Consider the following 14288-nt stretch of genomic DNA (forward strand, 5'->3'; position numbering starts at 1 on the left):
TACTTGACATTGGAAAACTCTAGCAAACGAACTATACGATCTTGTGCTATGTTTAGGATTGGGTCTTGTCCATCACATCATTCTCCTAATGATGTGATCTCGTTATCAATGACATCCAGTGTCCATAGTCAGGAAACCATGACTATCTGTTGATCAACGAGCTAGTCAACTAGAGGCTCACTAGGGACATGTCGGTGTCTGTTATTCACACATGTATTACGATTTCCGGATAACACAATTATAGCATGAATAAAGACAATTATCATGAACAAGGAAATATAATAATAATGCTTTTATTATTGCCTCTAGGGCATATTTCCAACAGCGGACACGCCCGACCCTCCCAATATCCGTTCCGTATTTGGGCTGGCTATAAGGGGCGACAGTCAGTACAGACGTTTGAACCCGTTTGAGGTGCCCGTTTAGGTCGATTTTTTTACAGGTCACTGACCGGGTCGTTTGTCCAAACGTTTGAGACAGGTTTGAGGTGCCCAACTGTAGATGCTCTTATTTAAATAAACTTGCCTATGTCAATGCTCGTTGAAAAACAATAGTGTTTTCGTCCATAAAGCAAAGATTCATGATGCTGACATTCACAAAAATAGAGAGAAAGATCCATCGTGTTGGATCAACTCAAATATATTGCATCACCAATTTTTGCCACTGCGAATCGGGCGTGGTTAGTTTCTTGCGTTGGAATCAACCCAACATGATTCAAGTCATAAACCTTCATAGAAAAGAGTGTATATTTGTGTGTCTCTATTATATGTGAACGTATGCGTCTGTACTGTGTTTAAAAAATATTTTTTCACGACAAGAATAGCAAACTCGAAATGAAAACACAAAATCTACATCGACACTTCGACGGTAGTAACTGTAGCGTCAAAAAAGGGGAAAAGGCAGTTACTAGGAGCCCCCCGAGCACGCTTTCTTCCTCCTCCCGATCGACCCCGTGTCTCTCTCTCCCCCACCCCAACCCATTACCCGCCCGCATCCCCATCGCACCGACACGCCCCCAACTAAAACCCTAGCCCCTCGCCCCCATGGCGGCGGCGCAGCAGCCGCACCCGCTGCCGCCCGTGCCGGCGGAGGGGGCGGCGCCCCTGGCCGCGCCGGCGGGGGCGCCGCGGCCGTACGAGCTGGCGGTCGCGGCGGCGGAGCTCCGCCCCGTGGACTGCAACCTCGCGGCGCTCTGCGACCACGTGCAGGCCGAGGGATTCGGCTCCGGCGCCTTCTCCGACGTCGTCGTCGAGGCCATGGGCGACACCTACCGCCTCCACCGCCTCATCATCTCCCGCAGCACCTACTTCAGGTCAGCCTCCTTCTCGAATGCGGATGCGGGGACCCCGGGGCCAGTTCCCGTGGGAGTTTGCGCTGTGTCGACTGAGTATTTAGGATTGTTCCATAGAGTAGAAATACATTTCTACTGGGCTGCGCGGTGCATATGTTTCGATTCCCTTTGAAGTGGAAATTTCTCGTGCTATGACCCCTGCGTGAAAATGTTTAATAGAGTGAATTGAGCGGAATTGCGTGTGCAGGGACCAATTCTGTTGCTGATTGCAGGAAGTTAGTTCAATTTTTTGGTTTTCCGCAGAAAAGGAAGTTAGATTTCCCCTTTGCGTTCCAAATGAAACAAGCTACTCCTTTATCACACACAAAGCTAAATGGAAGCCTGATGGGTAGTTAGTGGTCTGTCGCAAAATTAAGACACCCACACATCCTAAGGTTGACATTTGACCAACGATTAGACTAATAAAATCAAATGTTGGTCATGTGACACAAGCATCACTTCAGATTCATAATGAAAAGCATTTTCCAGTGATATCCCTTCTATGTCACATCACATTTCATTATTCCAATGGTTGATCAAACTTAAACCTGGGAATGTGCGGGTCCCTTGCATTTTGCACCAGCCGAAGTAATCAACAAAGTCTGATAGAACTCCTCAATACAAAGTACCTTTCAGTGCATTATCTCCTATATAAACCTTCAACATAGAAAGGAACCTTCGTATGCAACTAAACCTCTTCATTTCGTTAGATTATTGTCTTTTCTTATGACTGACAGTCAATTTTGTCCAGATTAATACTGTGTGAATATCTGAAACTGATAAGCAGGCTCTGTGTAAAAAAACTGCCAGGAATATGTTGCATGGTCCATGGAGAGAAGCTGGAGCACCTGCAGTGATCTTGCATATAGATGATTCTAATATTGATTCAGAGGCAATTGCCATTGCCTTGGCATATCTTTATGGGCAACCCCCTAAGCTTAATGATAACAATGCGTTTCGTGTACTAGCAGCTGCATCATTTCTGGATCTTCAGGTTTCTTATATTTGAGAGAGTTCTTATTGTCCTCAACTGTTTGCTATTGTCTTGTACTTACAAATGGACTATTGCAGGGCTTGTGTACAATCTGTACAGATTTTATTATTTCTGAGCTTTGGACATCAAACTTTTTACAATATCAGGTTAGCACATCAGCTTATCTTTGTGACATATATATACATGGCGTTCTTTGTCAATGATACTATTTTCCCCTTCTTTATCTATGGCCTTATTTTTCTCTTAATGTTTTTTAGTTGTTTGCGGAAAGCCAAGACTATGGTAGTCATGGAGAGCGTGTCAGAAATGCTTGCTGGGGTTATCTTTGTCAAAGTGCCACACTGGAACTACGAGAGGTAAGGACCAAGGAGCATTCATGGGGATCTTGCTGGTTGAAAAGCCACACTTATCAATTTATGAGCATCAAATATTTTCCAAGACAAACTCAATGTTTTTTTGCATATAAGTCAATTTATGTATTTTCGCACAAATTAGTTGCCAAAGGTATTAAAAGTTGACTGCATGAACCATAGGTTGACCTGCATTTCTGAACAGAGGCAGTTGTTTATTGTGACATTAATTTTGGTATTAGTGTTATTGGATCCGTGTTAGATATTCTCCATAAAGCTCAGCTACTTAACAATTTAGAACTTATTATCCATGCTTACAAATTCAGCAATGTTTGCTTGTGCATTCATGGTGTTAAATTTTTTTAATGTAAAGACTATAAGACTTGTTCTAGTGAATAGAAATTGAGTCTAGCTTATTGGTTTGGAAGTGAATGTTCAATCTGACCCCCTATATTGTTATGGTTTCATTACCATTTTCCTTCGCCAAAGAAAGAATACAGGTTGCAGTACAAATGTAACTCTAGTGTCCTAGAAATGCATAGAAAGCTTTTGAATGTTGAACCATTTGATTTTATTTAGCTTTTACTTTGATGTTAATGCGACATGAATGCTGAATTATGACACATAGGGTTGGACTTGGGTGAATTTCAATCTGAATATGTAATACATGCAACATTTCCTTTTAGGCTTAGATTTTCCATGCCTGTTTTTCGTCCATAATATTGATAACTGATTTTCAATGTTTGTTTTTGCTGAAAGGTGCTTCCAAAACTTTCTTCACAAACTTTGCATGCTCTCCTTACATCTGACGAACTGTGGGTACCTAATGAGGAGAAACGGTATGTATGTGTTGTCTACTGATGGCATTAGAATTTGAAGCCCAATTATGATAACTGGTCATCTTGCAACTTGAAGGTTTGAACTAGCATTATTTGCTCTACTGGCAAAGGTCACTGTTTCTGATGTAGAAGTTAGCGGAAACGAAAATTTGGACCATATGGCAAGCTCATCAACTGTTGATTGTTCCATGGGAAAGGGAAAGAGTCTGATGAATGAAACTGGTGAGAAGCAGCTAATGGAATCTGAACTGCAGAAGTTGAAGTTGCATGATAACATGCCGAGTAAAACTGCCAATAACATTATTGATGTTCCAAATGTTGTAATTCCGCAGGATAGCACACCGCACTCCATTCCACAAGTAAGAAGATCGTGTTGGCTTGTTTTCAATATGCTATGAACTCCCCTTCTTTCATTAAAGAAACCACTTCACCAGAAGCATGATAATTGCACTAAGATTGTACTGTTTGTTCTGATCATTCAGAATGCTGAAGCTTCCAAGAGGATGGAGAATGATATTTCTACAGGAGGACCATCTGCAGAAAGCACCTCTTATCAATTTAACGAAAATATGTGGCTTTCTAATGAGCAAACAAAGAATTACTTCTCAAGAACTTCTTCAAGTAATGTATTAGTTCCATGTGAGTGGGGAAGACCCACTGCACCTCTTTGGGGTGGTAGGGTTGTTGGTCGACGGCAGGTTAGATGCAGCAGGGGAAGTTCTTTGTCTGCTGATGAATATAATACTTTCATGAATATATTTGAAAGGGATTCTCTTCTCTATTGCAATATGTCATTTGATGCACTGTTAAGTGTTCGAAAGCAACTTGAAGAATTTGAATTTCCTTGCAAAGCTGTAAACGATGGTCTTTGGCTCCAGGTTAGTTTATTCCCCTCCTCTAAATGCTGTGTTCCCTCTAAGACCATCTCTGAAACTTTGCTGATTTGTTAATGCAGATGCTCCTGTGCCACAGAGTGCAAGCAATAGTTGCTGATACTTGCAGAAACTGTTGCCTTACAAGTAATTCTTGTGCTTGTAAACAAGCATATGTTGGTACACACAGCCACTACAGGCAGGAGCATGATAGGACAAGTGCTTCAGGAACTGCAGGTAGTATCTACCTTGCAGATGCCCAAGGCGATGGGAATGGTATGTTTAGTCCTGTGCGTGTTAACGTAAGAGGAGCAGTTGATGGACTTGCTGGCATTGGGAGAGGAAACTCAAACGTGCCTGGCGCTGCTTGGGCTCCTACGCGTTATGTCTTCTCTCGTGTTCCCTATGGGCTTGGTTCAAGGAATGGTCAGCAACCATTTGCGAATGATGAATCAGAACCTAGAGTTGACCACAATGGAGATATTCCAGGAGATGGTCTGACTGCATTGGTCAATCTTAGCCAAGAAAGCAATGCTTCTCATCATCAGGCAGAAAGTATTTTTGAGGCAGGCATGCAAACTAGATATTCTGGTGCTGCTACTGTTTCTACACCAGGTGGTTCTTCTCTCCAGATGCAAGAGTCAAAAGAGCACGAACTTGGGTCCAGTTGGGAAAGTGCAGATAACACAGCTATATCCTTGGACATGAGAACACCGCTTAGTCATTTCCCCCCTTTCCGCTTTGGGTAAGATCCCTATTTATCCTGCCTTTGCTCTTACAACACACACCACCTCTTTGGACATAGTTCCTGAAAAAAATAACCCGGCTTGTTCTGTATGATGTTTACTTGATTGCCAAATCATCTGTTTCAAGCAATCTGAGTGTTCCTGTTGGATATTATTGCCTTCACCAAAGGCAGGCGGAAGAAACAACTTCTTCTAATTTCTTATTAGTCTAGCCAACCAAGACATGCTCAAAACTTCTGACGTCAATTTCTTTATTCCCTACAGATATCATTAACTTAGAACTCGGCGTGCACACTAATATCATGTTTGTATTAAGCTCTGACCAGTCTACCTAAACACAGGGTTGAATTTGAAGATGTGCATAGGCTTGCAGATGGTCAAGTGAAACACTCAGCTGAAGTATTTTACGCTGGCTCGCTATGGAAGGTTTATTACTTTCTGGTCTTCTACCTATCCGTGCTTCTGACAACCTAAATCAAGTTTGGTACTAAACATGATCGTTTGCAGGTAAGTGTCCAGGCATTCAATGATGAGGATCCTCATGGGCGGCGCACCCTTGGTAACATATTTTGTTTCTGATTCTGTAATGTTTGCCAGTCACCTTTGTTGTTTGCCGAAAAGCATGTTAGCATTTGACAAATTGACAATGCAGGGCTTTTTCTCCACAGACGCAAAGCTGAATTGTTAGACCCCTTGAGGAAGGTCAGTAACTTAATGGGTTGATTCATTTATCGCAAGATAACAAGGTCACTGATGTACTTCTTTCTCAGGCCCACATGTACATAGACCCCCGGGAAAAGGTTACTGCTCGGTATCAGGTATCTACCTCAGTTATGTTTCTTCAAATTTTCCACTGATACTGTATATGGTATAATTTGCCATCTGTCTTGTTGCCCTTAGCTCATCTGTCCATCGAAGAGAGAGGTGATGATATTCGGTAGCCTGAAGCAGGCCGGCACTCTCCTGCCCAAGGCTCCAAAAGGGTGGGGTTGGCGCACGGCCATACTGTTTGATGAACTTGCTGATCTTCTCCAGGGTGGAGCCCTGAGAATCGCCGCAGTAGTCCAGCTTGTCTAAACCAAAAACCGCCCCCTCGTGCATCGAGAAAAAAACGACGGTACTATATATAGTAGCGTGGATCTATGCAAAATACGAGAGACGATAGTAAGTACGTAAATAATGCCCCCAAGGTTGGTGGTATAACTGTCACCGTAATGTAAGTGCATGTAGTTTTTCCTGTATGACTTGTATTCTGTGAATGGGGTACGCACTGTGCCTTTGAAGCAGTGTAATAAGAGTTCTGTTGCGCCATGTAATTCAAAGTAGTTCCCTGCAAAAAAATTGTAATTCAAAGTAGTTCCTCCTTTTCTGGTGCGGTCTCTAAAAGTTTTATCCTGCAGCTACGCTTGCTGCTGGCACGTTGTTGGTTGGTTCGAATGAACTGCTATGCCATGTAGAAGGAATGTTTCTTGAGGGGTTATTCGCTATCGGATGACGGGTGCTTGCAGGTCAAAACTACAGTCGAGAAATAGCAATCTTGTTTGCAGTTCCATATTTTCCTCTGCATCTTGTTTCTGGAACGTTTGCTTTCAAGTAAAATCGGGTGATGGTTCCAACTCCCAAATGCCTTATCTTGACTATATTTCACGATAATCCCGCATCTACCTCCGTTCCTAAATATAAGTCTTTGCAGAGATTTCACTGTGAACCACATACGGACGTATATAGATGCATTTTAAGTTTAGATTTATTCATTTTGCTCTGTCCACCTGGTGGAATTTTTACTAAGACTTTATTTAAGAACGGAGGGAGTACTAAGAAGCAAAGAAGTTTCAGTCCGCTGGCCAACAAAGGACCCATACGTTTACACTGCCTCGCACTCGTCAGGCCTTGATGAACTTTCAGCCTGTTTTTTTTTTTTTGTGCATTCAGAAGCCTCAATACAGCTTCATGAAAGAAATACGTAACGTCATGGAATAAGTTCTCAATAGTTGCATGCCGACTATCTTCCCAACCATGAGACACTATGCCATATAAATATATAATGTTTTCACACGAGCACCGTACGTACCATGTCAGTATCCCATGCATGCTTTTCACATGCATGGCATGGGATTGAGCGCTCTCGTTCAGATTACCATGATACCAGTATGATGATAGAACAAAAATACGAAAGGGCCGTTTGAGAAGACACAACTGCTCTTGTGCCACGGAGCTCCAACTCCTCTCGAAAAAACAGGACAGTAGATCCTAAAAAAAAGGACGGTGCACGGTAAAAACCAAGCATATTCATGGTTCCGCCACTGTGTCGAGTTAAGCCATTAAAGAATAAGTTGAAAGGAGCTCACGAATGTAGTGCATGCTAATGCTATGCATGTGCTCCTGCCAAATTTCCTCCGACCATGCTTGATAGTCGTACGTCGTATTGATGGCCCTCCATACTGTGTCGAATGGAGGCACCCTAATCATCTGCCTGAAAGGAACTCATGAATGACCTCTATGCGAAAATTCTCTCCAAGAATACGAATATTCCGGGCTTAAAAATGAAGAAACAAGGAAAAATGACTATATTTTTATTTGAATTTTTTTTGAGATAATTTGTTTTTTACTTGAATGGAATTGCTTAAGTTCATGTGCTATTATATCACGCACTACGTCCATGATTTTTTCAGAATGTTTTAGAAAATTTAGGCGCCTCGTCTCGAAGCGAGAGTGGTTCATAAGACAGCACTTCTACGGTAACAACCACTCCACGTAGCGTTTTGGAGCTTTTGAGGTACAACCTGTATGTTTTTTAAGTTGGAGGATGAAACCCCACACCTCGATTAGTTGACAGAGTATATACGTTTTCTTCTTCTTCTTCTTCTTCTTTCTCCTCCTCCTCCTCCTCCTCCTCTTCAACTACCCCAAGCTGCCCATAAAGTTAAAGTAAATTATCCATCATGCCACCTGTAAGTGAAAAAAAAAGCTATTCGTTAATTATTTTTCTGATTTTCCGCCCGTCACTGAAACTGCCCCTAAAGTTGAAGTAATTACCCACCCCGTCACCCGTAAGTGAAGAAAAAACTCTTTATTAATTGTTTCTCCTGAATTTTTTGTTCGTCATTAAAACTGCCCTTAAAATTAAAGTAAATTACCCACCCCGCGTCAAGGATCAAGTCCAACATCAACCTATCGTGAGCATGTTAGAATGCACATGTCTTACGTCTGCTGTGTGTCGATTGGCGCATAAATATTCAAATACATGTATATACATGGAGTGCGAGTATTTGAAACTTGCTTTGAAGACCATGATTTTATTATCCCATTGTGTCGAAAGGGTCCTTTTGCTATTTATAAGAAAACGATGGCTTTACCTTTTGAGTGCTTGTTTCAAGTGTATCCACTACTTTTTGGAGAAAAACATTCATCCGGTTTTATATGTAAATCACCAAAATGAAGCAAAAATGACAACACTGATAAGTCACAATTTTTTACAACACACATGTTGAAATATATTATCCGTCTCTCTTCATCAGTTTAAACTTTTAAATATTGGTTGGAGCATGGATTCAATCACACACACACATCAATGATATCCGATTTACCAGTGTCTCCACTACTTATTGCCGCGGCCTTGCTTTTGGAGACTTAATCTGCACTGGATAGCGGTGGATGCACCCAGCCCATGGTCCATTGCTATTGGGGGCTGGGACGATGCACTCCCACACCGCACTGTTGCATTTGAAGCCGGAGCCAAACCCGATCAACCATATGCGATCACCCTCATGCATACGACCCTTGGCCTCGATATATGCTAGCTCATACCAAACTGAACTGCTGGATATGTTTCCGAAGCGGTGCAGCGTCATTCTTGATGGCTCAACATGCTTGTCTGACAGGCCAAGACTGCGTTGAACCTCGTCGATAACCGCAGACCCACCAGCGTGTATGCAGAAATGCTCAAAAGCCGTGAGGAAGTTGGGGACGTACAACCTAACACGCCCGCTGGATAGTTTTTGTGCCACGAAAGACATTGCAAAGAAAAGTTGCTCGGAGATTGGGAGCACGATTGGTGCAATGGCGGTGATGTTGGTTTTCAAAGTGCGGCCGGCGACATCGATAAGGTCCATGGAGAGACCGGCACCCTTGTTCCCCTTGCCATCCTCCTCCTGGTATATGGACCGGTATGACTTATCATCCGCCGCGGTGGTCGTACGCACGGTGGACGTGAGCCGGAATCGGGCATTGGCGGCGGACGTGGACAGCAGCACGGCCGCCCCGCCCATGCGGAACAGGCAGTACGGCAGCAGCATGGGCCGCTCGTTCCCGGCATAGAGGTGGGGCGACAGGGTCTCCGTAGACACGACCAACGCACGTGCCCCTTGGGGTGACACCCGCAGGAGGTTCCTCGCGAGCTCTACCGATATCAGCCCGGCGCTGCACCCCATCCCAGATAGGTGCACGCTGCGGATGTCGCCTCGCAGCTTGTACTTGTTTACGATCATGTCGGTGAAGGATGGCGTGGGGTTGAAGCAGCTGCAGTTGACGACGAGTATGTCGATGGTGTCAAGAGAGACGTTCGTCTTGGAAAACAGCTCGTCCATGGCTGAGAAGACCACGAGCTCAGCCTCCTCGCGGGCGGCCTCCAGTGTGCAATACTCGTGCGCTGGAATGTAGTGGGTTGGTGCGGGCGCACAAGTCTCGTCCCCGAGGCCTGAGCTCTCGAGAAGACGTGACATGAATCGAATGCTCTTCTCATTGAATGTTGGCATTTGGCGTGTGTGCTCCACGAATGTGGCAATTGGGATGCGGTAATGATGAGTGCCATGGAAGCAGGCGTAGTCGATCAGGTACACCTTCCGTGGTCGCGATATTAGATACATGGTGAATGCAGAGACAGGGAGGAAACCAAACAAGAAGAGGTGCGCCGGAGTAAGGGCTTGGAGCCGACCCACGATCTCATCGGGCTCGAGCCTTCCCGCCACAACCACAGTGGTTGCGGCTATTGGTATGGTGATCATGGCTAGGAAGTTGTCTACGACCAGCTTGTAGACATATTTGAGGTGCTTGCGAATTTCTGATGAACTCATGGTGTGGAAGCCCAAACATGTGTTTCTATGCGTGTGAATGTGAGGAGAGACCGGTGTTACATATAACAACTAATTTTATTGCTACCAACTACCGACCAACTAATTGTACAGATAACCGTACCTCTCTGATGCAATAAAGTCCTAAGTTTCGCGTAAAAAAAACTAATTGTATAAATGGATTTTTTTTAGAAAAGGAGGGTGTACTCCTCGCCTCTGCATCTGACGATGCATGCGGCCATATTATTAATTGTTCCCAAAGACCTTACTAGGTAATACATCAAAAAGTCTGAAGCCACCATCTTGGCAACGCCTGTTGCTACTCCTATCCCTTAATGAAGGGGTGCCGAACGTCTGAGCCTAATACCAAACAGACATCACACCAAAACCTAACATCTAAAGCCGGATGCCTCATCCAAGCCACTACCTAGACTGGGTCACATACCGGTCCGGCACACTCCCGTGAGCACCGCACGCTGCAAGGGCCGTCACCTCCATCTTCCATCGATCCATCCTCAGAGCAGACCCGATGCATCGACCTTACTAGGCCTCTCTGCCATCGACGCCACCATGACGCTAGAAAGCGTCCTCCTCCTGCGTGAGTCCATCTCCGTCCATCGGACGCCGAGTCTCCACTGCGCCACGTTGCCGAGATCCGCCGCCATCATTGCGTAAGATGAAGCACCGCTCCACCAAAGACGCCTTCCACTGATCCCTCGAGCCGAAATGCAACCTCCAAGAATGACACCCCCAAAAGGGAAACGGCGTAAGAGCGCCGCCATCATCCGATCGAACTGATCTAGGGTTTCCTCCGTAGGTAGCGGATTGAGGTCTTGAGCTTCTCCACGGCGTTGCCTTCAGGAACGATATGACACAGAAAAGCGTCGCCATCGCCGGTCTTGGCACCTAGCCGTGAGCAGGGCTTTCACCCGGATCTGCTCGACGAACCTTCATCCAGCATCTTGTGCATCTGAACTCGATCACCCCCGGCACCTCAGCGTCGCCGATGCTCCAGTCACCACCGCTTCACCTCGCGCCTCCACGCCCTGGCCATATGCTCATGGTGCCCCTGCCACACCGCACCGGCGGAGCCTGGCCACCAGTTGCACCACCACCTCTGTCCCGCAGGGTCGCCGGCCACTCCCCAGTCAACAGCTTCCATCCCCGATCAGATCTGAGCGTTCCCAGATCCGTCGCCAGAAGACGGCGCCCATGGTAGGAACCACGTGGAGCAACCAGCGAAGGAGACCGCGCAGTCGAAGACCTGGACGTCGGGAGAATGCATCGGGCATGGGGGCAACCTGCTCCCCTACGACGCTGACAAGGGGATGGAGCCCCAGTCCCCAACCCACTCACCAGACCACGAGTAGCCCCGCCGCCACCAAGGCCACAAGGGCGTTGCCCAGTGGCGCCCGTCGGTGGCGGCGAGGGGAAGGGCGGCGAGCGAGGAACCCCTAGGCGGCGGCGGCGCGCTCCCGAGTCGCCTGCGGGGTGGGGCGACCCAAGCCTCTGTCTCCAATTGTACAAATGGAATATGGTACATGTTGTAGCATTATGCGATCACATGTTTTTTCTTCTATATATACCATTCAACTAACCATATCGTGGCAGATAGCCCCAAAACCAATTAAGGCACCCAATCCATTCTTCTAATTAACGTGCACGCCGTGCAAACTAGATATTCTGGCGCTGCTACTGTTTCTACCAGGTGGTTCTTCTCCCCGGATGCACCATGAACTTGGGTCCGGTTGGGTAAGTGCACAACTACTAGCTTTGTTTTGGCAGTTGAAAGAGTACACCATTGGACACGAGAACTACGGTTAGTCATTTTCCTCCTTTCCGCTTTGGGTAAGATGTCCATTTAGTCCTTACTATTACAGCACACTACCTATTTGGACACCTCTCATCTCGCATCTTTTTGTACACGATCATGTCGTCCATGGATGGGTGACACGCTGCAATTGGTGACGGGCGGTAACTCAATTATTTTTTGGATTTTTTTCGTCCGTTATTGAAGCTGCTTCTAAAGTTAAAGTAAATTATCCACCCCACCACCTGTAAGTGAAGAAAAAACTTTTCATTAATTGTTTCTCTGAATTTTTGGTGTGTCACTGAAAGTAGCGTTAAAGTTGAAGTAAATTACCCACCCCGCATCAAGGATCAAGTCCAACATCGACCCATTGTGAGCATGTTAGAATGCACGTGTCTTACGTCCGCATGGATGGTGCATAAATATTCAAATACATGTATATACATGGAGTGCGAATATTTGAAACTTGATTTGAAGACTACAATTTTATTACCCGTTGCAACGAACGGACCCTTTTGCTAGTTATAAGCAAACAAATGGCTTTACCTTTTGAGTGCCTGTTTCAGGTGTATCCACTACTTTTTGGAGAAAGACATTCATCTGGCTTTTTATGTAAATCACCAAAATGAAGCAAAAATGACAACACTGGTAAGTCACCATTTTTTTACAACACACATGTTAAAATTTATTGTCCATCTTTCTCCATCAATTTTAACTTTTAAATATTAGTTGGAGCATGAATTCAATCACACGCACACACATTGAGGAAATCCGATTTACCGGTGTCTCCACTACTTATTGCCGCGGCCTTGCTTTTGGAGACTTAATATGCACTGGATAGCGGTGGATGCACCCAGCCCATGGTCCATTGCTATTGGGGGCTGGGACGATGCACTCCCACACCGCACTGTTGCATTTGAAGCCGGAGCCAAACCCGATCATCCATATGCGATCACCCTCATGCATACGACCCTTGGCCTCGGTATATGCTAGCTCATACCAAACTGAACTGCTGGATATGTTTCCGAAGCGGTGCAGCGTCATTCTTGATGGCTCAACATGCTTGTCTGACAGGCCAAGACTGCGTTGAACCTCGTCGATAACCGCAGACCCACCAGCGTGTATGCAGCAATGCTCAAAAGCCGTGAGGAAGTTGGGGACGTACAACCTAACACGCCCGCTGGATAGTTTTTGTGCCACGAAAGACATTGCAAAGAAAAGTTGCTCGGAGATTGGGAGCACGATTGGTGCAATGGCGGTGATGTTGGTTTTCAAAGTGCGGCCGTGAGGAAGTTGGGGATGTACAACTTAACACGCTCGCTGGAAAGTTTGTGAGCTACGAAAGACATTGCAAACAAAAACTGCTCAGAGGTTGGGAGGACCATGGGTGCAATGGCGGTGATGTTGGTTTTCAGGGTGCGGCCGGCGACGGGGATAAGGTCCATGGAGAGACCGGCACCCTTGTTCCCCTTGCCATCCTCCTCCTGGTATATGGACCGGTATATGTCCGGAGAAGCCGTGACATGAAGCTGATGCTCCCCTCATTGAAAGTGGGTACTTGGCGTGCGTGCTCAATGAATGAGGCAAATGGGACGCGGTAGTGATGAGTGCCATGGAAACAAGCGTAGTCGACGAGATACACCTTCCGTGGTCGCGATATTAGATACACGGTGAATGCAGAGACGAGGAGGAAGCCGAACAAGAAGAGGTGCGCCGGCGTAAGGGCTCGGAGCCGACCCACGATCTCATCGGGGCCGAGCCTTCCCGCCACAACCACGGTGGCTGCGGCCATTGATATGGTCATCATGGCTAGGAAGTTGTCTACGGCCAGCTTGTAGACATATTTGATGTGCTTGCAAATTTCTGATGAACTCATGGTGTTGAATCCCAAACATGTGGTTCTATGCGTGTGAATGTGAGGAGAGACCGGTCGTACATATAACAACTATTTTTAGTGCTACCAACTACCAACTAATTAGTTGTACAAATGAAATATCGTACATGTTGTAGCATTATGCGATCACATGTTGTTTTTCTATATATACCATTCAACTAACCATATCGTGCCAGATAGCCCCAAAACCAATTAAGGCAGCCAATCCATTCTTCTAATTAACATGCACGCCATGCAAACTACTCCCTCCGCGCGGAAATACTTGTCATTAAAATGGATAAAAGAGGATGTATCTAGACGTATTTTAGTTCTAGATATATCTCTTTTTATCTATTTTGATGACTAGTATTTCCGGACAAAGGGAATAGTAGATATTCTGGCGCT

General features: G+C 45.5%; 3 protein-coding genes across 3 annotated transcripts; 1 reads left to right on the top strand and 2 right to left on the bottom strand.

Annotated features, from left to right (window-relative positions):
* Positions 1 to 967: 967 nt before the first annotated feature.
* LOC123063253 (uncharacterized) lies at positions 968 to 6500 on the top strand. Its single transcript, XM_044486994.1, has 13 exons — positions 968 to 1312; positions 2141 to 2324; positions 2402 to 2470; positions 2582 to 2680; positions 3434 to 3513; positions 3590 to 3872; positions 3996 to 4391; positions 4469 to 5130; positions 5473 to 5557; positions 5639 to 5690; positions 5784 to 5833; positions 5902 to 5949; positions 6032 to 6500. The coding sequence occupies exons 1-13, from the start codon at positions 1044 to 1046 to the stop codon at positions 6206 to 6208; spliced, it is 2454 nt and encodes an 817-aa protein (XP_044342929.1). The 5' UTR covers positions 968 to 1043; the 3' UTR covers positions 6209 to 6500.
* A 2150-nt stretch (positions 6501 to 8650) lies between these two features.
* On the bottom strand, positions 8651 to 10219 carry LOC123059128 (3-ketoacyl-CoA synthase 5). The gene has a single exon (XM_044481769.1). The coding sequence runs from the start codon at positions 10201 to 10203 to the stop codon at positions 8734 to 8736; it is 1470 nt and encodes a 489-aa protein (XP_044337704.1). The 5' UTR covers positions 10204 to 10219; the 3' UTR covers positions 8651 to 8733.
* A 2586-nt stretch (positions 10220 to 12805) lies between these two features.
* On the bottom strand, positions 12806 to 13886 carry LOC123057153 (3-ketoacyl-CoA synthase 5-like). The gene is made up of 3 exons (XM_044480266.1): positions 13631 to 13886; positions 13414 to 13550; positions 12806 to 13273 (listed from the first exon to the last, which is right to left on the bottom strand). The coding sequence occupies exons 1-3, from the start codon at positions 13884 to 13886 to the stop codon at positions 12806 to 12808; spliced, it is 861 nt and encodes a 286-aa protein (XP_044336201.1).
* Positions 13887 to 14288: the final 402 nt, after the last annotated feature.

This window comes from Triticum aestivum, chromosome 3A (assembly GCF_018294505.1).
Source record: "Triticum aestivum cultivar Chinese Spring chromosome 3A, IWGSC CS RefSeq v2.1, whole genome shotgun sequence".
Taxonomy (NCBI): Eukaryota; Viridiplantae; Streptophyta; class Magnoliopsida; order Poales; family Poaceae; genus Triticum; species Triticum aestivum.